The sequence below is a fragment of the Vespa crabro genome, chromosome 20 (genome assembly GCF_910589235.1).
Source record: "Vespa crabro chromosome 20, iyVesCrab1.2, whole genome shotgun sequence".
Taxonomy (NCBI): Eukaryota; Metazoa; Arthropoda; class Insecta; order Hymenoptera; family Vespidae; genus Vespa; species Vespa crabro.
Window position 1 is genome coordinate 2,225,894 of NC_060974.1, and position 23,910 is coordinate 2,249,803.

Here is a 23,910-nt window from a genome sequence, read left to right on the forward strand (position 1 = left end):
ATAAAAAATGATAACAAATTATTCCATGTTCAATAAAATAAACAAACTTAATTGACGTTGTAAATACATAAATAACCCATGTATTTTCAATTGAATCCAAAAATACTTTTTATCTATAATTGTAAATTGTATATAATGTTTCTAATTTAGTTTCTATGGAGACAGGGTAATTGTTTAGCATATTTAAAAAAAGATCTGTTAAAGACTTTTGCGTTTCTTTTTTCTATTATGCAATTTGTATTTTATTACTTGTACTTAATTTCTTTTTAACATTTTAAATGTTTGAATGAATTAATTATGACAATGTCTAATTTACAAGACGTAAAAACAAATTATATGTGTCAATGTACTCTTTCTATCACCGATGAAATTGTATCAAAGCAAATTTCTGAAACCAAAGACAATTTTAATAATGTACCAAGTATACATGAAGTTGATGAAAATGATGATGATGATAACGACGATAATAACTGTGAAACTAATATTATTAATTCAACAAATTTACAAGATATTGAAGATCATGAAACTGAAAAGGATAAAGAAAAAAGTACCCTCGAGGATGAATTTGCATATACAAATGAATCTTTTTGTTCTGATGATTCTTGTGATGAATCAGAGGAAACTACATCACAATATTTAATTAGTGGTTCTTGCTCACTTTTTGTCAATGATGATAAATATAAAGAAAATGAAAAATTAGAAAATGTGAACGACAAAGAAAAGGAAATATTTTACAATAGAGAAAGCAAAGAGAGTATAAACGTAGAAAAAAATGGAAGGATTTGGCACAATAATGAAAAAAATATAGAATTTGGAAAAACAAAAATAAGAAGGAAAAACATGAGCTTTACAGATGAGGAAGTACGGAAAATTGAACATGAAAATGAACTTTTATTAAGAAAAATAATGGCACAACACCAGCCTCGTGATAAAGTTTTTAGAGGAAATATTCTACCCAAAATGAGTAGTTCAGCTATAAATAGGAAAAGATTACAAAAGAAAATAGAGGGAGATAATATGGTATATATTATAACAGAGTATCAGGATATATTACCTAAATTATTATGAAGTATATTTGTTTTATATGTATTTTATTAACAATATTTGTAGATACTTCTTCGTAGAATACAACAAGCAAAACCATGTGTGATACCAAAGTCAACTACGCCAGGCTATAGAATGACTTTTATATGACTATCAAATTAATTAGAATCTAAGATTGCTATATTTATATCAAGATTTTATTTACTAAATCTATAATTATATGTCTCTAAAAATGTATAAAATGTATTACATTTTATGGCACTATTTTTATTTAATATGTCCAAATGTAAAATACTACTTCTTCATATCGTAATATGTTTAAAAAGATTCGATAATTGTGCAATCATTAAGAGATTTTTATTGAAACAGTAATTACCAGTCTTGAAGAGTAGGTACATATTTTTATTTTGCTTTGTATACATCACAACTTTGTAAAATGTCTTGAAAACTTACTACAGAAATTTCTACAAGTCAAGACTATAAAAATCACAGTTCTCACTCGTTTTTTAATAACTTAATTATCATTTGTGTATTACCAGAATTACAATATTCTCAGATATTATTGAGTACCGTGAATATTTTTACAATAAAAATATGAGCAATGGAAAAAGAAAAACAAAAAACAATGCAATTGAGAATCAAATTCATTGAAATTTGAATGATTATATAATTATGTTTGCTGCTGTAATTTATAATTTATATGTATGTGTGTGTTTGTATGCGTATACTATTTTTTTTTTTAATTAAAGTATATTAATTTTATGACAGTATTTACGAAGAGCAAATACAAATACATTTGATATATGAAATCAAAGTATTGATGTATATTTTCAATACAATGTAATTGTACAAGCTTATCAAAATTCGATAACATGCATTTTAAAAACTGACAAATTTAATGATATTGTAAGAACAATAATTTTGTCTACAAAATTTCTGAAATTTAAATATAACATAATTGAATATCATTGTAAACTTGAATAGTATTGAATCTCAATTGCAAATACTTTTTTTTTGTTTTTTTGTTTTTTTGTTTTTTTTTGTTTTTTTTTAATATAGTATTACTTTCACTTTTCCACAAAAATTTTTAAACAAGCCAACAGTATCACAAGATAAATTAGTAACATTAAAATTATTAATCTTCATGCTTTTTTTTCCAAGACTCTGTTGATGATGGTGTCCAAATTGTATTGAGAGAACGAAATGGATCAAATCCTGTTCTGTCCTAAAATAACAACTTTGCTATACTATGTATATCCTGTTATACATCTAATGTTGTTGTGTACACATATTAACAAAATTAATTATTTTCTTTTTATATATCTTTTAATTTATTTTATAAGTATTGCTCTTATTATCTACCTGCATGTCTGATTCTGATAATTGTAGTGGCACAGATAATGTGGCATGTGGTTGTGCTGTTGCGCCCCAAGGTGCAGCTGCCCATACACCACCAGTATTAACTCCCCATACGCCACTTCGTTCTTCTCCTACTGCTGCTCTAGTGTATAATGGTTCCCAATTAGTTTCTACATTCGCCCAATTATCTGTAGTAAAGTAATAACAACATATTATTTAAAAATACATTTTTAACAAGATACAAAATTATTAAGATACTACAATAAATACATACCTCTTAATGAATCTGTTAAATTTGTGCCATTTTCTGTAGAATTTGATGTGTCAAATTGAAAAGCACTTGTATTATCTGATAATAAATCTATCATAGTTCTATTATCATTCCATAACTGACAACGTGTATCTTCCTCTGGACTTTCTAATTCAACCAAAAGTTCATCTGTTTCTGGAAGATCGTCATATGGTACCAATTCTCTTTCAAACTGCAATAAGACAATACAAAGATTGTTACATTTTTGTGAATGAGAGAAAAAAGTATATTTAGAGAGAAAACTTTAATAAAAGTTTTTATTATTATTATAAGTCATTAAATAAGATATTTCGAATATATGACGTACTGAAGAATCAATAAAGTTATTGATAAAATAACTATTTGCGTGTGGAACATTAGTTTGTGCCGTAATATGATCCTGACAAACCAATTTTGTCCTTCCAGTCGATGGCATACAAGGGGTCAAAACTTCTGGTATTACTTCATATTCTTTGGTAGATTCAATTGATTCTTGATTTGGCTGTTGTTTTATATATTCTGTATCTTTACTGTCATTAGTAAACACCAATGATAAATTATGTGTAACTGGTTGATTCTTATGCAAATTTGATAAGTTAGAAAATGCAGGGATGCTTTCTTGATTACGAGCTACTACATCACTAAATTTAGCTCTATGTTCACCCCATCCTGATGGTGGCGGTGGTGGTGATATTGTAGATACTGTTCCTAAATTACGTGTTCCATCTTCCTTTGAATTTATATTTCCATTTAGAGAAGAAGCTGTAAATATATATATATATATATGTATATATATATATAATATAACATATGATATGTGTGTGTGTATTGTAAGTTCACTAGCTATATATTAATATACTTTTTGTGTGAATTTTATCCGTTGCACGGCGTTTTTGTGATACTTTTTCTTTTCGCGGAAGATTTTTACTTTGGCGCGGTAATTTATAAGATGATTCTACTGTACGTGATCCATGAATGTGATACTTTGTATTAGATCTAGTTGTATTTGTTTTCCATCTATTTGGATTATTATTCCTTTCTTTATCATATTCGTCATCGTCACAATCACCTTCATAATTATCTTTATAATCAACACAAGGTACAGAAGGTATTGTTTGCGATTTGTTTTTTTTATTTACTGGCTTCCTTTGTAATTTATCTGTTTTTATACAATTTTGATCATGTCCCTATAAAATATAATATATCACGTATTCACACAATGACATAATATATAGTAAATATCCTAATTAAATCTAAATAAAGAACTTACTTTACATAAAGATGATGTATCATCGTGTACTGAACTTTCTGTTGTTGTGGATGAAGTTTCTTCTTCAGAAAGTTGAACGCTCTTTTGTTGTGACGATATATCAAGCTTCTTTAACATGTGATTACTATGGCTAGTACTATTTCCTCCGGTAATTTTTCTCTTATTTTCAGATTTATTATTTTTGGTATTTAAATAAATTGTGTCTCCCTGACTTTCATTGTCACATGACTTTAATTCTTCTTTTATATTTCCTACATTGTTTGATTTCATTTTTCTATTTATAACAGGACTAGATTTTATTAAAGAATGCGTTCTATATTTTTTTTCTTGTACTGGCTGAATTTCTGTAAATGTACTTTCTATTAGACAATTATTATCAGATTGACTTTCTTGTATGTTTTGTTGTTTTTTATTATTTCTCTTTCTTGTGCCAAGTCCAATATTTCCAATATTGTTAGAACTGTCAAGTGGATCTTCGCATGGTTTGAAAGATAACAAATCTTTCGATTCTATATCTAATTTAAAACGTTGTTCTTCTTCTGATGTCCAATCAGAAATTTTCAGACTCTTTTGCAAATCTTTATCTTTACAACGTTTTGTATTCATTAACATCCATTCCGATGTTATGTCTTCTTTTTTATTTATTTTATTTTTATCATCATTTGTAGGTTTCTCTTTCAATGAATTTGTGATATCTGTCGATTGAATTGGTACATATGACAAAAGCCTGAGGTCAAGAGGTGGCTGAACTGAACTTTCTCGAGAAAAATTTGCTAAAGCACCTCTTAGTATACGATCTGCCTCAAGAAAGGATACAGCAAGCACAGATATTAACAATATTGATGAAAGAATGACGGCTGCCCAATGTATAATATATTCCCATGATGGTCTAATTAATATGGCTGCGCAAGGTTCCAAAGAATGCGTAGGAAGTGTTGCTAATAAATTAAGTTTTATCATACTACTCTCATTTTCAGTTCCTAAACTTGTCAGTATTAATAATTTCCTTTCAATTCGTGATAAAGTGAAGTCTGGCGTAAATGCTATTTCAATTTTTTTTGTAACATTTGGAAACAGTAAAAAAGAGGCACAATTAAGTACCTTAAATCCATATCCCTCACAATGCGAACCGCTTATGTAGAAACCGTAAATATGTATTGGTAATTCTCCAGTATTTCTCGCTGTGAAGGATCTTTTAACTGTTAAATTTGGAATCGAATTTCGTTTCGATCGTTCACCTAATAAAAATCAATACACTGCATTAATTTTTCTATATAAATTTTCTATATATATATATATATATATATATATATAAAAAGAAAAGTTTAATAACATGTATTCATGTATTGTATAAGTTAATACAAATATTTTCAACTAACGATTGTACAAATAAATTATAAAAGATTATTTAAAAACTTTATAATATTTATAAATCTATATATATTTAAAAATTTAACTACATTATATTAAGTCGATAGAATAAAGATAAGGGAACGTACATACGTTCACAATCTTTAAGGTGTTTGTCTCCAAGTTCAAATAATAAAGGTGTAGTAGAACCTGGTTTACGATTTCCAAACCTAAATTGTGCACTTGCTCCACGTCCCATTACACGTAAAACTTCTAAGACGGTCATATTATTTCTAAAACATATTAAGTTCATGTTTAATATCATAAATCATTAATATACATTAATGATTTATATATGTATATATATAATGATTTTTAGTTAATATATGTATACTGGCTTACCTAATATATATAAGAGCAGACGAAAGTGATGCCGACGTCGGTGAATATATTATTTTAATAGTTTTAGATTCCAAAGGATTTAAATAAAAAGGAAATGATTGTGTAGCCACTGTAACATCCCATTGTTTTTCAAACAATTCACGTTCCTCCAAATTGTCTTCGAGTTTAAATTCCTCTTGTACCATAGGTAAACATTCTATACACATTGGTTTGAACCTATTTAAATAATATCATCACAAAGAATTTATTTTTATATATCAATATATCAAAATTAAAGTAGATTTTTTAAATATTACATACTTGCTGGGTAAAGAATGAAATAATCTTGATCCTTGAGGATAATTCCAATCCATTACTAATTGGACTATTAAAGGATTTCTACTTGGATTATATAATTTTATTTTTTTATGCGATATATGTCCCACTTGTGTTAAGGGAAACATTAATATACTTTTATTTTTATTTGCATTTCCAGAACTGGTCAATAAACTGGGCCAATGTGGTTTAATGTTAACATAAAATTTATAACCACGTACTTCATTAGTGTCTAAGCGCATTGTTACATTATCCCAAGAACCTGCTCCAGTAGAATTAATAAAACGCATGTAACGTGTAGTTAATAAATTTAGATCAGTATCACGCGTGTGAGAAGGAAGGCTCATTGTGTTTAACCATTGATTACCAGCTGGAAATCATAAACATTAATATAACATATGTATTCTCAAAAATATATGTATATAAAAATTATTTAAGAAAAATAATTGAGATACCATTTGTATCTAATAGCAAGTCAAGGTAACATCGTTGTTTACAGTTGATAGATGGATTAATCTTTATAGATCCTATATGATTATCACCTTTAGATATTGTTGGTAATGTTGCTTCTTCTAAAGGTATATATTTTATTCTATCATCCTTGTTAACTGAAACTATTTCAGTTACTTCCATTGGTCTTGTAAACGTAGAATGTACTTTAACTTGCTGTACACATATTGATCCCTAGAAACAAAAATGTTATAAATAGATATTAAAGTATTACATTAATTAAAAATAATTTATAGTCTTTACTTACAGGAAAACAATCTGTAAATATAAGTTTCTTTACAGAGATTTTTCCATGAGCAACTCGCATGAATACAGGTAAAATAAGTCTTTCATACTTAGTTCTAACAAAGACATCGCCAACTATCGTATCCTCCTCTATCATAGGAGCTTTTACTATAATCTTGAAAATTGCTAAAAACCCAGGTTTTATAAATTGCTGTAATAGTAATATTTATATTATTTTTAATATCTCCAAGCATATTAATACAAGACACAAATAATTTTATATATTTATAATACTTACATTGCCAGTATTGCTACATACAGTTACATTTTTAAACTCCTCATCCAATAAATCTGCAGGACCACTTTGACAACCCATTAATTCCAATACTGCTCCAGGCATATTTACTCCCCAATCATGTAATTCTATATTAACTGGATTCTGATTTTCTAACGCAAAGATTGCTTCATTTTCAGTTCCACTACTAACGGTACCAAAATTCATGGTACCTTTATCATCTTCTCTTTCTCCTGGAACAATTTTCCTTACTTTTCCATCATAACTGAGTAATGGTACTTTAGTTACAGATACATTTGAATGTATTAATATCGATGACTCCATCTCTACATCTTCATTTTTCTTTTCTTTGGTAAGTTGTAAAGAAAATATATTAACTTTCTGTTCTGGTTTTATTACTCTAGGAGTAAAATTTTTTATCTGAAAAATAAATTTTTTATATAAAAGTTATACACGAATATTTATTTATAAAAGTAAATAATTATTTTTTCATACCATGAAACGCGATTTAACATTAGGTGACATCGTAACATGTGTGATGGCTAATGGTAATTTAAATTTATTTACAACGCTAAAATTTTGAGCTTGGCTAGTTTGCAGAGAACAGTAATGAGTAATTGATGCATTTACTTCTAGTCCTCCTTGTAACACCTGTGCTATCCATGGTATGGCTAATTTTTGACTAGAACCACCAGGCCCTATTGCTTTAATCATTAATTTGCCCTTAAAGTGTTGTAATTCTAAACCAGCCTTCCCTGAAATATTCATAATCAGATTAAAATAATTAAAAGTACCTAGAACATATCCATCACAATATTTACTATCAATATAATTAAAAAATTGTATTATTTACAGTCATAAAATAGTGTCCCAATAGCGATTGGGATATCGGTGTCCCCAGGAATAACAGTTGGCTTAAACTGGAGTCCTAATGCTTTCGATATGGGGGTGCTAATTATATTCTAAAAACAACGATAAGATATAAAAAGATCTATTATTCAATATAAATACGTTTATGTTAATATAATATAATTCAAAATATACAATATACAAATAGATAAATAGATTTACCACAACTTTAACTGGTTTTTTAGCTGAATTTTTTAAAGCAATTATGTGATATGTGGGTGGTTGTAATGAACCTCCCATACCAAAATTTATTCTTCCCGAACTTCCACCCCAATGAAGACCAGCTCCACTCCTAACTTCTACTTCAACTGCTACAATTAATATCTCAGCAGTATTATTTACTTTAACTCTAAAATGTTTATAATAGTTATTAGTGCGATATAATACATTAGAAGAAATTGATAAAGGTAAAATTGACAAATTGACAAACCTAATGTATGCAGTGTGATTTTTTTCTGTATAAGCATTAAAATGAAGTCTTATAACTGGTTTGGTTTGATAAGGTGGTATTTCCCATAATTCACGAGAACCCTCTGCTTCCCCTGATGGTAATTCCAATTGAAATTCTCCTCCACTACTATATATTTCTACTACCTTAAATTTGGAGTAATCAAAAACATATCACAAAAAATAATTATTTTTGGAACATGATGTCTTCTGTGTAATTTTTCTTATCAACTTACAAAACAAAAAAAACCGATTAAATTACGTATTGTAATAATAACAAAAAATATACCAAAATATTTACTTGCAATGATTCTGGATGTGGATTATGCATATATATAAGTGGAGTAAAAGATGCATTTAATGGTAACTTGACATCAATTACAGGTCTTAGTCGATATGGACTACTAATACTTATTCCTCTGACCTACATAAAAAATTAAACATGAGTGAAATATTAAAAAAAAAAAAAAAAAAAAAAAAAGAGAGAGAGAGAGAGAGAGAGAATAAAAAGAATCTACAATGTTATTAATACATTACTTGATACTTTATTGTACCCTCTGATGTATGTATAAAAAGGTGAGTATCGATCTCACCTTCTTCTCTACCAAGAAAAATTACATTAAATGTGGTATTTCCAAGAGGAGGTATTACCTAAATAAGATAAAAAGATATTATTTTAGATAAAGAAAATATAGAAAATATCTAAACTTACTTTATCTTGGAAAAATGATGAGTGAAAATGACGAGTATTTCCGGAAATTGATAATAAATGAATTGTCCTATTATGGTCTTTATTAATTAACATCACAGTTTCTTGATGGGGTATACCAAGTTGTCTATAAATTTATATAATCAATTATTTTTATAAATTATTTCTTTAAATGAAATTTATAAGATAAATAGAATTATAATAATAATAATAATAATAATAATAATAATAATAATAATAATAATAATAATAATAATAATAAAAAGAAGAAAGAAAAAGTAAATACCTCTCTTTAAAATCCAAAATATGGGGTTCAAAATAAATGTGGGACAATGTATCTTGTATTTTATCTTCATCCGGTACAGAATCCCTTAAAAAAATATTATTTGATGATTTAAAATACTTAAGTAACAATTTCAATCAGAAATAGGAAAGATATAGTTAGTTATATAATTATTAAGAGAATTTTTTCTTTATTAACGACGTATGTATTCTATAATCTGACACATTTATAATATTCATGATACTTTATTATCATTTAATTTGTTTAATATATATAAAATGAGAAAAATTAATTGTATATATTAGATACCTTTCCTACTTCCATTTACCATTATCTTAGTCAATGTCATGCTTACCCAACCCCATGTACTGTATTAGTAAAGTCCTAAAAAATATTATAATATATAACAATGAAATTTAATAAATAATATATAAATATTATAATATATCACATTATATATTAATTATGAATTAGTTAAGAAATTAACCTTATGCATAGGTAATGGTATATTATCCAAAAGATATTGAACATCATTGTCGTCTTGAACGAAGGCTGTAAAAATAATGAACAATAGTTAATAACTAAAATATATCTAAATAAAAATGATATAATTAAATTAAACTTTTAAAATTCAAAATCCAATAAATGTAAAAAATGCAGTTAATCTTAATGCAAATTAGTGATATTTTTTGTAAATAAAAAAAAAATAAAATAAAAAATTTGTAATAAAACTACATTTTTTTATTCTTTTTTTTTGTTTCTATAACTTTTAATATATTTCTTAAGCTCAATGAGATCATTTTATTATACTGCATATAAATAATTGATACTATAAGAAAGAAACTAAGGTTATATTATTTTTATTTTATTAAAAAAAATATGAGAAAAATATTTGTTTTCATATATGTATTATACAAGAGGATTAAAAACTTATGAAGAAGTTAGTATTAATCAATATACAAGATATTTACATACTAACATTAAATATAAATAAAAATGCAGTATGGCTGTTTGAATATTTTAGATCATCTATAGAAATATGAGGGTTTAAAAAAAAGACGGAAAGAAACAGAATGATAATTTCTGTATAACAATGAAAATAGTAATATGTTAAAACATTAGTGTTAAAAGTATAATTAACCGTTTGTATTAAAAGTTATAAAATTCTAAGATTGTTGATGTCAAAACAGAAAAGAAATAGGCTTACCATTATTATGCCCATGTAAGGAGGGCCGAATTTGCGACGTTGAATCCAAAAATGATAACAAGAATAAACAATAAAATACTTTTAACTCAATCATAATATTAGTCTTAACGTATTGTTTTGTTATTTTGCTTTAGCACAAATGAAAATGCGCTTTCGGCCATACTTCTGTATTATCGAAGTTTACCATGATATCGATTGTATCTTCGTTTTATTTGAAGTATGCAGTTTACCAGCAACCAATGAGTATATTCAACGCTATCCTTCTATTATTTGTCCTGCGTTTAATTGGTTCTAATTCAAAATTCGACCAATCATATTTAACAGATGATTTAATCTTTAAGTGAACTTTACCATATTCATTTTATCTTTTATCTGTATAGCTAACTTTTCTTTCTACTTTTGCTTCATTAAACTGTTATGATGTGACTTCATGTAGTCCGATATTACAGTAAAGTAGTAAAAATAATAATATATTTTCATAGTGATTTTCGAAGAATATATAACGGAACGTTAGAGAAGAATAATAAATATAAATTTGATTGATAGTATTTGCTTAGTTATTGAATTGCGTCATATATTAAAACTATACAATATTTGTTGAATGCTATTACACAACGATATTTAACTACTATATCAACTATATATTTTAACTATACAATAAAGTTTTTATATCTTATATAGTTTTTAATTAAGAAGTTTAAGAAAATGATAAATGATAATTAAACTGAATTCTAATGATCTAATGGGAGATATAAGAATTTGTTATAAATAAATGTACGATCAGCGAATTTTTAATAATCATTTTTTTTATCGTTAATCAGCACTTGTAAAAATGGATAAAACCAAACAACGTATGAAAATTTGACAATACCAGTATTATTTTTCTACATTACATATCTCTTTGAAATTATTTATAAATATTGTATTTATTATATTTGATAGGACAGAGTTATAATAAAAATGGATTATCTTGGATTTATAGAAAGAAAGCAAAATTACGAAGGGCTAAGAATATAACACAAAATGAAGATGCTGATACAGAATTAAATAATTCTGCGACAAGAATTTTTGTTCGTAATCTTCCATGTAGGGTATGAAATCATAATTTTATCTATATAATGATTTTTTATTTGGTATAAATGTAATTATACTGACTATATATGATTATTATATTAATAGGTAAAAGAAGAGGACATTAAACGGTTGTATGAAAAATATGGAGAAATACAAGAAATAATTCTTCCTTGCCAATCAAATTCATCACTTATTGGATACGCGTTCATAAAATTTAAACGAATGCAAGATGCATCCAAAGCTATATTTAATACAAATAAAAAAGAATTTTTTGGTAATAGATTATATTTTCTTGTTATTATATCTTTATATATTTTGGTATATTTGAAATAATTTTTCATATTACAGGTAGAATAATTACTAGTGGATGGGTCGTTGCAAATTCTAAACTTCATAAAAAGATGAAAAATATCTCTGAGATTAATAATAAAAATAAATTCTCTTTTCCTTCTTCCAAAAGACAAAATACAGATATAAAAAAAGGACATAAATCTTTGACCTTACGAGAAACTGATATTTCAAAACATAAAAAAGGAAACATTAATTGCCACATATGAATTGATACTATATATATATATTATTATTATTATGTTTTTTAAATAAAATGTAGTTACTATTTTTAAGTAGTTATTACTTAAGAGAATTACATAAAAGAAAAAAAAAATTTCATGGTACATCAATGTATCATACATATTTTCATTATTGATAAAAACAACGATGCATTTGTATATCAAATAAATAAGAAAAATTTTAATAATTTAAAAAATATGTTACGGTTATTTTTACCCTTTATGCGTAATTTTTAAAAAATCTCTTTTACATATAAACAAAATTTTAGACACTGTAGCCAATTTTGTAGTTTTAATATCAATCATACCAATATAACAAGCTTGTAAGATTGAGGTGTAAACTTTGGCATGCGCGTTAAGTTAAAAAATTCTGATATATTTTGATTTATTTTATTTCTAAAGTCATATAATTAATTTTTTTACGTACAACACAATAAATATGGAAATATATAAATTTAATTAATAATAAATCTGAAACAATATTTAAATATTAGGAATTGAATATTACATTTATTTATATTTTCTAACCTCATTCTTAATCACACTAATTAAAGCTTATAATAAATGATAGTAAAATAAATGTATGAAGTTTATATCGTATGCTTATTAAATCTACTAATTTAAAAAGAAGATAAAAAAACAGGTAATGTAGTTATTCGAGTATAAAATCTATATCTCCCTGATATTTTATATACAAATAAATATCAGTAATATTTCATAATTTATTAAAAATTTTCTTTTCCATGTATGATAGTATGGATAGGGGTTTTAAACAAATATTATGGATGTCATGGACTTTACGAAGTCGAACTTTATTTTTAAATTATACAATACGAAGTAGAATTACTCAAAATACTTTGCAGAGTTATTGGAACTCTCCTAAAGGTAATTAATAATACCATAATACATTCTCATATATATCATTTTTTGATATGTTTATTTGTTTCATATAATCTTTAAACTTTTTCAATATATTTAGAAATTTATAGGTCCGTAAAACTGGAGCCAATAAAAAAAATAATACTAGAGTCATGTACAATTTCTTCAATAAATGCTACAAATATTTTAGATTATATTAGTAATCAGTATCCAAATATGGACTTGAAAGATATATTGGATATACTAACGATATTAGCAAGAATAGTCAGTGAGGATGGAAAACAATTTAATTTAAAAGATCATAAAGGATTTAAAATTTTATGTAATAAATTACAAGAACAAATAAGAATTATGAATGTATCCGATGCTATACAAGTAATAAAATTACTGAGCTTTCTTGATATACCAGCATCTACAATGATAATACAAAGTCTTCTGCAAATTATAAGAAATTCTGTAAATGAACTGGACATACATCAAATACATTTATTATTAATTATATTGAGAAAAATGGAACAAACTACATTATCATCTGCACTACTGATAGCATTACCTATACTAATTCCAAATATTTTAACAACAAAACTTGATTATTTAGATTTGAAAGAATTGTCTTTAGCCTTATTGTATATAAAATATGTAGAAAAAAAAGATTTAGTTAAAAAAATCTATAAGAGTATAGAATCATTAGTAATGAATAATTCTAGAAATGTTCCAGTATCTACTCTTAAATATATATTTATTTCTTTGTGCGGATTATCAAATAAAAACAAATTTGTAAATGAAAATTTCAAGACAATGGAAGTAATACGTGAAGCACTTTTTCACAAAATAAATCAATTGACGCCATCAGATATTCTAGAATGTTTAAATGAAATATCTAAAAATGTAATAGAAGGGTAAATACCAAATTTCGAAATTTATATTATAAAATATAGAAAATACTATTTTAAATGATACTTATATTAATATTTTGTTATACAGGGAAATGATACCTTATAGTTATAATACTATCTTCATCAATGAATTATTGAATGTTGCAATAAGTAAAAATATGGATTTTCTAACATGTTTTTATATTGCAAAATATTTAAATAGTATATCTTATATTTATTTACCATTCATAGAATTTATGATAAATGAACATTTAAAAGAGGATGTTATAAAGGAAATGCGTCCATCTAACATTAAAGAAATTTTACATACATTATCTAATGCTGAATATCAGTCAGTTCCTTGGATTATCCTAGAGAATAAATTTTTAGATGTGACATTTCTAAAGAAATGCACAATTCAAATACTACTTAAATATGCGGTTGATTTAACAGCATTAAATAAATATTATCCAAAAATATTGTCAATAATTTTTAGTACGATAGATACAAAAGTGTTAAATTCCTTTAGTGATCTGGATATTAAAAGATTGTTGATTTTGTATCAAAGTGTAAAAGCATTATATCCAGATTATATGGGTCCTTGGCTTGGTAAAAGTGAACTTTATAAAATACATAATGTATCAGATCAAAAATCCAGTAATGAGTTAAAAATAACTCTAGAAAAAGCAATGGGAGGTTCTCAATATGTTTTAAGCAATTTGAAAACAAAACTAGGACATAAAATTAGTAAGTATTATATTTGCTTTCCTAAATTAATCAAAAAATAATTAAATCAAAATTAAATAAATAAAAGAAGAAATTAACTAATTAAATAATAATATTTATATTATTTTAGATTATGCTATAATTATGCGACAAGGCGGATTTCCCATTGCATTTAATACGAGTAATTCTAATATTCTTGCAAAGTATACTTACCTTGTTGAAGAATTGGAGTGTACAGAAGAAAATTGTGTTATGTAAGTATTTTTTTATCAATATTTTCTATTTTTAATAAAATATTTGTGCATCCCTTTTTTCTTTTTTCTTTTTTGTTTTGTCAAGAGTTTTTTTTATAAGTATCTATAGAAAAATATTTACTTTTGCAGTATACTTATAATTGAATTTCCTTCTATTGCATATTCTATTAATACTCAACAATTGTTGGGTGTTTGGAACGTACAAGTAAAAACTATAGAAAAATGTACTGGATATAGTTGTATTCCAATAAATGTAAAAGTTTGGTCTAATCTATTACCACATGAAAGAATTACATATATTATGCAAAACATAAAAAATAAATGTCCTGAAATTATGTTATCAACGTAATAATAACAATGATTTCAAAAGCAAATTAAAAATGTTTTAATTAAAAATATAATTCATATCTCACATTACATGCACAATTCATGATCTTCCCTGACAATTAATATTTCACATAATCATAGTGGATTACATAACAGAAAAAAACGGATAACTATGAATTAAATACTTATTACAATTAATATAAAAACTATTTTTTTAACTCTAAGTGAATTTTATAATTAAAATCTTATTTGTAAACATGGCTGCATTGTATTGTGTTAGTATTGAAACAAAGAGTTAGTTTTATTGATACAAATGAAGGAAGTTTGGTAATTAGCATTAAATATATGATATATAAAGTTATTGCTAATAATATTTAAGATAAAGCCTATGTATTGATATATTTTTTAACGTATAAATATGAACTTGGCAAAATTTTTGTATATACATTGGATAAAATTAAAATAAAATAATAAATTTAATCGTATGTTGTATAAGATAAAACATTTTAATGAAAAGTAATAATACAAAATTTACTTTTTTCTGTTCTTGAAAATATATATTCTTAAGATAGAACCATTACTATATATATAATTTCATTGGAGTATATATGCTCCACGATTTTACTTTTATTTACATATAATTAAAAGTATGAAAGTAACAATTTAACAATCCATAACATTGTTCTAGTAAAAACTATTTTTTCATTTATTCAAGTATTTCTGAAGACTATTTTTATTTTGCATAATAAAAAGAAAAGATTGTGTATATAAAGGATATAATAACAAATTAAGCATAAATATTGGTGCTGCAATTATTTTTTACTTTTTTAATATCTCATTTTTTTTATATAACTATCACAACGAAATATTTTATCTGATGTAAATATTGAATAAATTTATAGATACCAGATTATTAAAGTAAAAATAGATATACCACATAGTAGCACCAATATCTAAATCTTGTGAAGCACCAACTAGCACCACCATATAAAACAAATTTAATATTGTCCATCTTTAAATCACGCATTTAGACCAAATAACTTTAAAGCATTGAAAGCAGTAGCTAAAGCAACTTCTTCTGGAGTTGTTTGCATAAAAGCTGCTACCATTTCGACTATAGCTGGCAAGGCACATGGCTCATTGCGTTGAAAAGTGCAATAACGATGAAGAAAAGTCATGGATCGTTCAGTTAAAGCATCCTTAACGCGTACAGGTAATTTACTAGCTCTGGTATTAGGATACATAAATGGAGCATCAGTTTCAACTAATATTTTATCTAATGGTGCCTGACCTGCTTCTAACAATTGTCTTATACCACTATCTGACTTATCTTTACATAAGTAGCCTGTTATTCCTAAATAAAAACCTTGATCTAAATAAATTTGTGCTTCCTCTGCTGTTCCAATAAAAGAATGAATTAAAACTGGTGGTAAGCGATTTTTATAATGACTAAGAACTTCCAATACATCGGCCTGTGCTGCTCTTTCGTGTATTATAAGTGGTTTATTTAATTGACATGCCAGCTCTACTTGTTTATGAAAGACAGTACGTTGTGTCTCAGGATCAGAAAAATCACGATTATAATCTAAACCACATTCTCCAATTGCAACGCATTCTGGATTTGTAGCTATGCTTTCAAGTTCTTGTAAAGTATCTGGATTTTCCCATGATTTTGCATCATGTGGATGTACACCAGCAGTTGAGTAAAGAGTACCAGGATATATTCTTGTCAGTCTTAAAGCCTCTTTACTAGAACGAATGCTTGCACCTGTAACCATGATCTTCTGGACTCCTGCATCTTTAGCTCTTTGTATTACGCTATCTAAATCTCGACTGTATTTCTTATTTGTAAGATTGGCACCAACATCAACAATAATATAGTTTTCGTAACATCGAGTCATAGCTGAGGAAATAGCATTTTCCTCTGAATTTGAACTAGCAGCATTTTCTGCCATTGTTTATTATTTAATTAAGAATGCCTGCAACAATTTAAAGATACATTCGCATAGTAATCGGTATTAGTAATAAAAATAGGTCTATCTTCAACTGCATTATATCATTATGTTGATAAAATAAACATAAATTTTCTTAACCTATAACAAAACACACATCTCTCTTTCGAAGTAATAGAAAAAAATGTGAAATCTACAAATATTTCTTATAAAATAATATAATATTTCTAAATTACTTGCAATTAATTTTAACAACTGGATTGAAACTTATATATCATACTTTGGCAATGTTAATGAAATCTCACGTAACTACTTCTCTTTAACTGTTTAATTAATACTGATAATAATATATCTTGTCGGAAAACGTGTGAATTTTTATTACACGAACCTTTTTGTTTCTTTTTATATTATAAAATAACTAAATGAACGAAACTGCCAGTATCAATTACAATATGTTCACTTCGACATTATTGATATCACAAAACTTCGAAGACGTTACATTTTCAAGAGGTTAGTAATGATTAATACTATTGATATAATTGGAAATACCTACATATATTATGTTTTTTACTGAGAGATAAGTCAAATTGCAATGTTTAATTTTATTGCTATAATGATACAATCATTAGTGCATAAAAAATATTTGAAATTTCGAAATATAAAATTTTAATTTTCTTGCAGTTTCAAACTATATACGTTTTTATCTTATAGGATAATTTTTCTTCTTACATCGTACAGTAGTGTTATTTTGTCTGCTATATAAAAAGAAATTAAGAAGTTTACAATTATATCAATCAACTTATTCAATCTTTATTTATACATCATAATATGTATATAATATAACTTTATATATAATTATTTGTAAAATTTATAATATATAATAGCTATAAGAAAAAAAGAAATTTTTTTAAATGTTTAATCTTATTAAATATTTTTATCATAAATTAAACATTATTTTTTTATTACATATATTTGTTATTTAACATAAAAATTACTCAACTAACATATTTTATTATTGTAGAACAGGCCAACAGCAAAAATGAAACGACGTTCAAAAGTACAAAAACTAGCACGTGCTAAATGTATTATAAATAAAGCTAATTCTATGAAAAATCCATTTCAAATGATTGAAATGTATCATACATATGTAGGAAAAAACGAATATATTGTAAATTTAACTTGTGTTAAGGCTAAAGAGGCATCATCTGAATGTCGGCTTTGGGTATTCGACATTATGGAAAGAAATATGAAAAATTTATATGAACAGTCTAGTTGGGGATGGGATGCAATTGCTAAACAGAAAGAATTAACAGAACCAACAGCTTGGTATTTGATAGCATCTTGTAGTAACAAATTTATAGGATTTTCTCATTTTCGTTTTGACATAGATTACAAAGTTGAAGTGCTATATTGGTAAGTATATAAAAATATGAATTATTATTACAATATAATAAGCAAAAATGTATTAAAAATATTATATTTCTCTATTAAGTTATGAGTTACAATTAGAAGAATCAGCAAGAGGCAAAGGCCTTGGTCGTTTTATGATGCAAGCTCTTGAATCTATGGCATCAAAACATAAAATGCAAAAAGTAGTATTAACAGTATTAAAAAATAATCTACCAGCATTACAGTTCTTCTACACGCTTGGGTAATGAGATATTTTTCATATTTTAACTATATATTACTTATTTTATTTATTATTTATCAAGTCTTCTATAAATAAAATACAAAGGAAAGATATGAACTAAAATCACAAATATTATTTTAAATATATCTTACAATACAAAGCTTGAGGTAGACTTAAGCTTATTAAATTATATAATATAATAATTATTCAATTATTTAATCTATTTCTTAAATTAAGTTAAACTCTATTTTTAATGCTGAGTACAAAATAATTGTACTTTGAAAAGCTTGTTTTAAGTATAATTGTACAAATATTTCATTAATTAATTTAATGTCTATTAATTATAAATATCTACCTATACTTTTGCTCAAAGATGTATCAGCCTTATAATTAAAATTTTCTTCCTTATTAGATAACTTTATATGATAAGCATATAAGTTTATAAAAAATTGTTGATATACATCTTCAATCATTTTTTTGTAGTTTCAAACTGGACAACACTAGCCCGCTGGAGTCAGAGAAGAAAGATTATATTATTTTAAGTAAACAGGTTTTAATTCCTGCCTCGTGAAAACATTTTCTACAATAAATATGCTTTCATCTTAATATTGTGTTTTATGAAATAAAATAGATAATATTTCGTTCGGACATAAAGTAACAATCGATGATTTAAGAAATGAGCCAACATCATAAAATGTAAGAGGAGCTTTACTAATTGTCATATCTTTCAAATAGTTTAGGAATGATACATCGATTTTTCCCGAATTGGAGATATTAAATTGTTGCAAATAAGCCTCTGATCCCCAACAAATATCTAATGCTGTTCGATGTAGAACCATACCAATACCTTTGCCAGCTCCTTCAGGAACAGACAATACTCTTAAACTAATAACGTTTAAATTTATGGGAAGATCATAACGCAGTGGAGAAAAGTGTGCTTGCAAATTATATGGCAATGTATTATGAGGATGCATTGCTATTACCGGATACAATAGTTCTTCTGAAGCTAAATGTGCAGCCACAGATAACAGACCTGCAGGATGACCACTGGATGATGATGCAGGACAGTTTAATCTCTTTTTTTCAAATACTAACGTAAATAAGTGATTAGTTACTAAATTGTCTGTTACACCTTGACCTAATCCTCTGTTATCATCTTGAAGCAGTCTTCGATCTTGCATAATCTGTAGCGTAATATCAAAAATTAGCATTCATGATATATTTTAACCATTTTTTGATCATGACTATTTTGTATCTTATACAGAAATCTTTTAATATATGCTTCATTTTTAAATAGATTCTCTCATAAGTTTTTTATAATTTACTTACACACATAATCTAATGACTTATAATAAATATACATTACCTCTATTTGTCCTGATGCCATAGAAGCAACCCCTAATGGTTGTGCTGTTATAACAGTTAATCTTTTATGCTTATCTTCAATGTATGCATTTGCAGCCATTGGGTAATAATTTGCTTGTGTAGGTAATTTAGGAAATCTTTGGCGTCTAATTATCTGAAATCATTAAAGTTATATATATATATTTCATTATTAAAAATATAAAAATATTTAAGATATCCTTTTAGGCACTTACACCAAGACCATTTAAATCAGTAAAAAACTGATCTCCAGACATAATATCAGTGTTTAATCTCATTGCAAGTTCATAATTTTGTGTTTCTGTTATATCAACTTCATTCAATATATGTAATCCGACACCATCACTACCAGGTGAATTATATAGTATGCAAGTATGACGCACATATGGTAATTCTACAAAAACTTTTGATAAAATAGGACCTGTTACTAAATGAATAATGTGCTTATTATCCATAAATATCAAATCTGGATCTTGCTTGTCTGGCAGAAATAAATAGGCACCGCTTCTATCTTTACCAGAACCTCTGGTGCCATATTTAACAAACTCTAAATGAACAGGGAATGTAACATTGTCAACTCTTAAAGCTTTTAAGAAACCAGATTTTCCAAATGACGCAGATAGTTCAACTTTTTGAGATATAGAAAATTCTTGTGCAAGAGGTTGTACTTGCATATGAGAAAAACCAGGCACTATTGAAACTGGTATATCGGTATTGAAAACTGTGACATTTGCTACATAAACATCTCTGTAAAATTATAGATTAACAAATTATTTTAAATCGCTTTCTATCATGATTCATTCATGACATTATTTTTCACATATAATTTATACTTACGGAGGAAATATTTGCTGACGAAGAGCATGTATTATATATGTAGTAAGTCCAAAGCCTGGTACAGTTACTAGAAAAGATAATTCATATCTGGCAGCTGATAGTGCACCAGGTCCAACCCAAACTGGCGATATCTGAGATTTTACTAATTGTCCGGTATGATCCGTAACTTTAACGAAAGGTGTTGAGACAATTAAAGTTTGTATTTTTCTTCTTTGTCTTGAATAGGGATTGTATAACACTACTTTCCTTTTGGGACTTTCATCTCCCAGTATAAGTATATGTTTTTCACCAGGACTAGTATGATGTGACCTTTAATAATAAAACATAGAATTGAATTAAACTAGATTATCGGTGATTTCATTAAATAATTATAAAAACTATAGTAATTAAATTATATAGTATGTATGATAAGAACCTTACAACCTCTACAAACAGCAAAAGATACTAACTAGGAATAAGTATCTGTTTTCGAACCTAGTCTCATCCAATGAAAGGTAGTGGACTTCTTGATCAATTGTGGATCCTTCAGAAGTTTTTAGTAAATGCATAACAGATTGTTGGAGTACATGTGCAGTATTATTTAAGGCTAATATCATTTTTTGAGCATAATCTATAACTACATTATCTCTAGCTGTTCCACTAACACCATCATGATGTTGAAATAAGGAATGCCACATTCTGGCATTACTCAATCGAAGAGCTATGTTTCCTTCAGCTAGATGATAAATCCCTTTAGCCCATGCTATTGTAGACAAGATTTCAGATGCTCTTAAGGAACCTAATAATACACGATCTAATCGTTTATGGAAAGGTCTAAAAAAATATTATTATCGTTTAGATAAAGAAAAAAGATATTTTGTTAATAATATTAAAATATTATCTATAATATGATAATATACCTTGATGTGTAATAACCACTCCAATAATGATCATCCCTATCAGAATAAGTAAAAAAATCTCCAGATAAAGTAGGGAAATCTTCTAAATTATGTTTATCTCTTACAGCATCAAAATAATCACTCAATGTTCCAAATTGTATTTCAACATTTAATTGTTGATTTTGATTTAAATAATCAAAAAGATATTGATAGTTATTGAACTGAGCATCCCATTCAGTAACATGCGTATATCTAAAGTCATCTCCCAATGGTACTAATAATACATTAGTTTTAAAAAGCTGAGACTTTTTACGGTATTGATCTAATAGCAGCATTGCTCTTTCTATTACATTTGCTTTTGTTATGGCTCGTGGATTTACTTTCCATGGACATGTCAAACCAAAATTAGGAAGTCTATAAAAATCAAATTGACAACATATTTTTGGATCTGGTCCACATGTATGAGGTATATCATAACTATAAAATGGCATCATATGAGTAAACAATTCTGTTGAGCCATCATTGTCCCACAATTGTCTCCATCGAAATTCTAAATTTTTTTCTTTAGCCAATCTTTTTTTAACCGAATAATGAACTCTTTGTATAAGCAAATTATTTAATCCAGCTCCTTTTAATAAATATGGCATAGTTGGGGAAAGTCCAAATGGATCAATTGCCCATCCTGAATTTGATACATAATCTAAATTATACTTTAACCATTGATGTCCTTCTGTTAGTTGAGTAAGTTGAGCAATCCAGTGAGAGACAGATTCATCTGGCATAACCCATCCACCTGATACTATTTCTAATTGACCGTCATGAATCAAGCTCCTGACTAAATCACGTGTTACCTTTGATTGTTCATCCCACCACAACTTAAAAAACGAAACTTCTGCCCAGATAAATTTACGCCGTTTGTCTTCTGCTAATTTTGTTACCATATTATTTAATATATTTCTCGTTTGAGAAGTATAATATTTTTCAAATGTATTCAACCATCCTGGATCATTGTGCGAATGTGGAATAACAAAGACCTTCAACTTCCTGTTACGATGCCATTGTTCTTTATTATACTTGATATTCCATCCTTGTTTCCAAACTCCACCATCTGGATTATCAAAATCCAATATTTTATATAAGTCTAACATTTGTATATCAACTTCTGGTGTTCGATTTATATTAAAATTGCATTTCGATAATTTTTCTATATGATTTTGGATTGGACCCGATTGTTCATGATTATTTAATGGTTTTATTACTGGTACTAAGTTTCGCTTTATTTTTGCAGCTTCTTGAAGAGCATTCATAGCTTCATGATGTTTATTAAAATCTTTTTCTAATTTTGCTAATCTACTTTCAAAATGTAGCCATTGATTCTAAAATGAGTAAATATATATAAATCCTATATAAATTTACATTTTGCACAATATATAATAATAGTACAAATTAGTTCGATAAAAAGAAAATTTGTATATACTTACATCGTGCATAGATAGTTTGTTATCCTGTCCAGGAGGAAAAATTGTTAAATCCACTATTATATATGTCATTAAACAGCAAACAAAAAGTAATCCTGCTCCAAGAAAGGCTAAAGTTTTCCTTGTCTTCATATTATATTTTTCTAATGGTAAATTCACATTGAATAACTTATCTTTGACAGACTTTTAAATTAACCTCTTTTAGATGGTATCAATAAATTTCTCTTAAAATATTTTTGTAATATATAAAATTAAGTATCATACGCACATAAAGCCACTAATTGTATGAATAATACATCTAGAGTATTTATTTAAAATACTTTGTTATATGCTATTTGTTTGAAGTATGAGACTGTTTACCACTGCGTCTGACCGCATGAAATACATATATATATGTGTACTGCCATATGGTATATATGTAACATTCGCATTGA

General features: G+C 26.4%; 7 protein-coding genes across 14 annotated transcripts; 4 read left to right on the forward strand and 3 right to left on the reverse strand.

The window, feature by feature from the left end:
* The first annotated feature begins 297 nt into the window (after positions 1-297).
* Positions 298-1,603, forward strand: LOC124431179 (cilia- and flagella-associated protein 97-like). Its single transcript, XM_046978744.1, has 2 exons — positions 298-1,020; positions 1,111-1,603. The coding sequence occupies exons 1-2, from the start codon at positions 298-300 to the stop codon at positions 1,192-1,194; spliced, it is 807 nt and encodes a 268-aa protein (XP_046834700.1). The 3' UTR covers positions 1,195-1,603.
* LOC124431177 (transmembrane protein 131) lies at positions 1,426-10,806 on the reverse strand. Its single transcript, XM_046978741.1, has 23 exons — positions 10,615-10,806; positions 9,895-9,959; positions 9,763-9,791; positions 9,411-9,494; positions 9,128-9,251; positions 8,953-9,066; positions 8,717-8,839; positions 8,399-8,562; positions 8,131-8,317; positions 7,913-8,021; positions 7,555-7,814; positions 7,063-7,479; positions 6,787-6,975; positions 6,485-6,713; positions 6,015-6,399; positions 5,715-5,930; positions 5,466-5,605; positions 3,963-5,200; positions 3,552-3,879; positions 3,021-3,454; positions 2,678-2,885; positions 2,407-2,591; positions 1,426-2,269 (listed from the first exon to the last, which is right to left on the reverse strand). Exons 1-23 carry the CDS (start codon positions 10,706-10,708, stop codon positions 2,180-2,182), a joined length of 5,412 nt encoding a protein of 1,803 aa, XP_046834697.1. The 5' UTR covers positions 10,709-10,806; the 3' UTR covers positions 1,426-2,179.
* A 188-nt stretch (positions 10,807-10,994) lies between these two features.
* On the forward strand, positions 10,995-12,307 carry LOC124431181 (multiple RNA-binding domain-containing protein 1-like). Of its 3 annotated transcripts, none has more exons than XM_046978747.1 (5): positions 10,997-11,062; positions 11,436-11,465; positions 11,557-11,705; positions 11,794-11,962; positions 12,037-12,307. In XM_046978747.1, the coding sequence occupies exons 2-5, from the start codon at positions 11,447-11,449 to the stop codon at positions 12,243-12,245; spliced, it is 546 nt and encodes a 181-aa protein (XP_046834703.1). In that variant the 5' UTR covers positions 10,997-11,062; positions 11,436-11,446; the 3' UTR covers positions 12,246-12,307. The 3 variants fall into 3 exon arrangements, 1 of the variants encoding a protein (XP_046834703.1); XR_006943923.1 differs by having other exon boundaries at positions 11,048-11,062; positions 11,562-11,705; XR_006943922.1 differs by having other exon boundaries at positions 10,995-11,465; positions 11,562-11,705.
* A 272-nt stretch (positions 12,308-12,579) lies between these two features.
* Positions 12,580-15,365, forward strand: LOC124430971. Of its 2 annotated transcripts, XM_046978274.1 has the most exons (6): positions 12,580-12,900; positions 13,012-13,142; positions 13,237-14,035; positions 14,121-14,758; positions 14,868-14,991; positions 15,121-15,365. In XM_046978274.1, the coding sequence occupies exons 2-6, from the start codon at positions 13,013-13,015 to the stop codon at positions 15,338-15,340; spliced, it is 1,911 nt and encodes a 636-aa protein (XP_046834230.1). In that variant the 5' UTR covers positions 12,580-12,900; position 13,012; the 3' UTR covers positions 15,341-15,365. The 2 variants fall into 2 exon arrangements, with proteins under 2 accessions (XP_046834230.1, XP_046834231.1); XM_046978275.1 differs by lacking the exon at positions 12,580-12,900 and having other exon boundaries at positions 13,010-13,142; positions 13,247-14,035.
* Positions 15,366-15,924: 559 nt separating this feature from the next.
* Positions 15,925-17,976, reverse strand: LOC124430972 (3'-5' ssDNA/RNA exonuclease TatD). 5 transcript variants are annotated; one of them, XM_046978279.1, is made up of 2 exons: positions 17,511-17,629; positions 15,925-17,297 (listed from the first exon to the last, which is right to left on the reverse strand). In XM_046978279.1, the coding sequence occupies exon 2, from the start codon at positions 17,271-17,273 to the stop codon at positions 16,338-16,340; it is 936 nt and encodes a 311-aa protein (XP_046834235.1). In that variant the 5' UTR covers positions 17,274-17,297; positions 17,511-17,629; the 3' UTR covers positions 15,925-16,337. The 5 variants fall into 5 exon arrangements, with proteins under 5 accessions (XP_046834235.1, XP_046834236.1, XP_046834237.1 ...); XM_046978280.1 differs by having other exon boundaries at positions 17,507-17,592; XM_046978281.1 differs by lacking the exon at positions 17,511-17,629 and adding an exon at positions 17,824-17,976 and having other exon boundaries at positions 15,926-17,297.
* On the forward strand, positions 17,642-19,506 carry LOC124430973 (N-alpha-acetyltransferase 40). The gene is made up of 4 exons (XM_046978282.1): positions 17,642-17,780; positions 18,292-18,683; positions 18,763-18,921; positions 19,384-19,506. Exons 2-4 carry the CDS (start codon positions 18,310-18,312, stop codon positions 19,469-19,471), a joined length of 621 nt encoding a protein of 206 aa, XP_046834238.1. The 5' UTR covers positions 17,642-17,780; positions 18,292-18,309; the 3' UTR covers positions 19,472-19,506.
* Positions 18,942-23,890, reverse strand: LOC124430970 (alpha-mannosidase 2). The gene is made up of 8 exons (XM_046978273.1): positions 23,745-23,890; positions 23,480-23,619; positions 22,020-23,374; positions 21,595-21,933; positions 21,121-21,429; positions 20,499-21,030; positions 20,267-20,419; positions 18,942-20,084 (listed from the first exon to the last, which is right to left on the reverse strand). Exons 2-8 carry the CDS (start codon positions 23,606-23,608, stop codon positions 19,503-19,505), a joined length of 3,399 nt encoding a protein of 1,132 aa, XP_046834229.1. The 5' UTR covers positions 23,609-23,619; positions 23,745-23,890; the 3' UTR covers positions 18,942-19,502.
* Between the last annotated feature and the right edge of the window lie 20 nt (positions 23,891-23,910).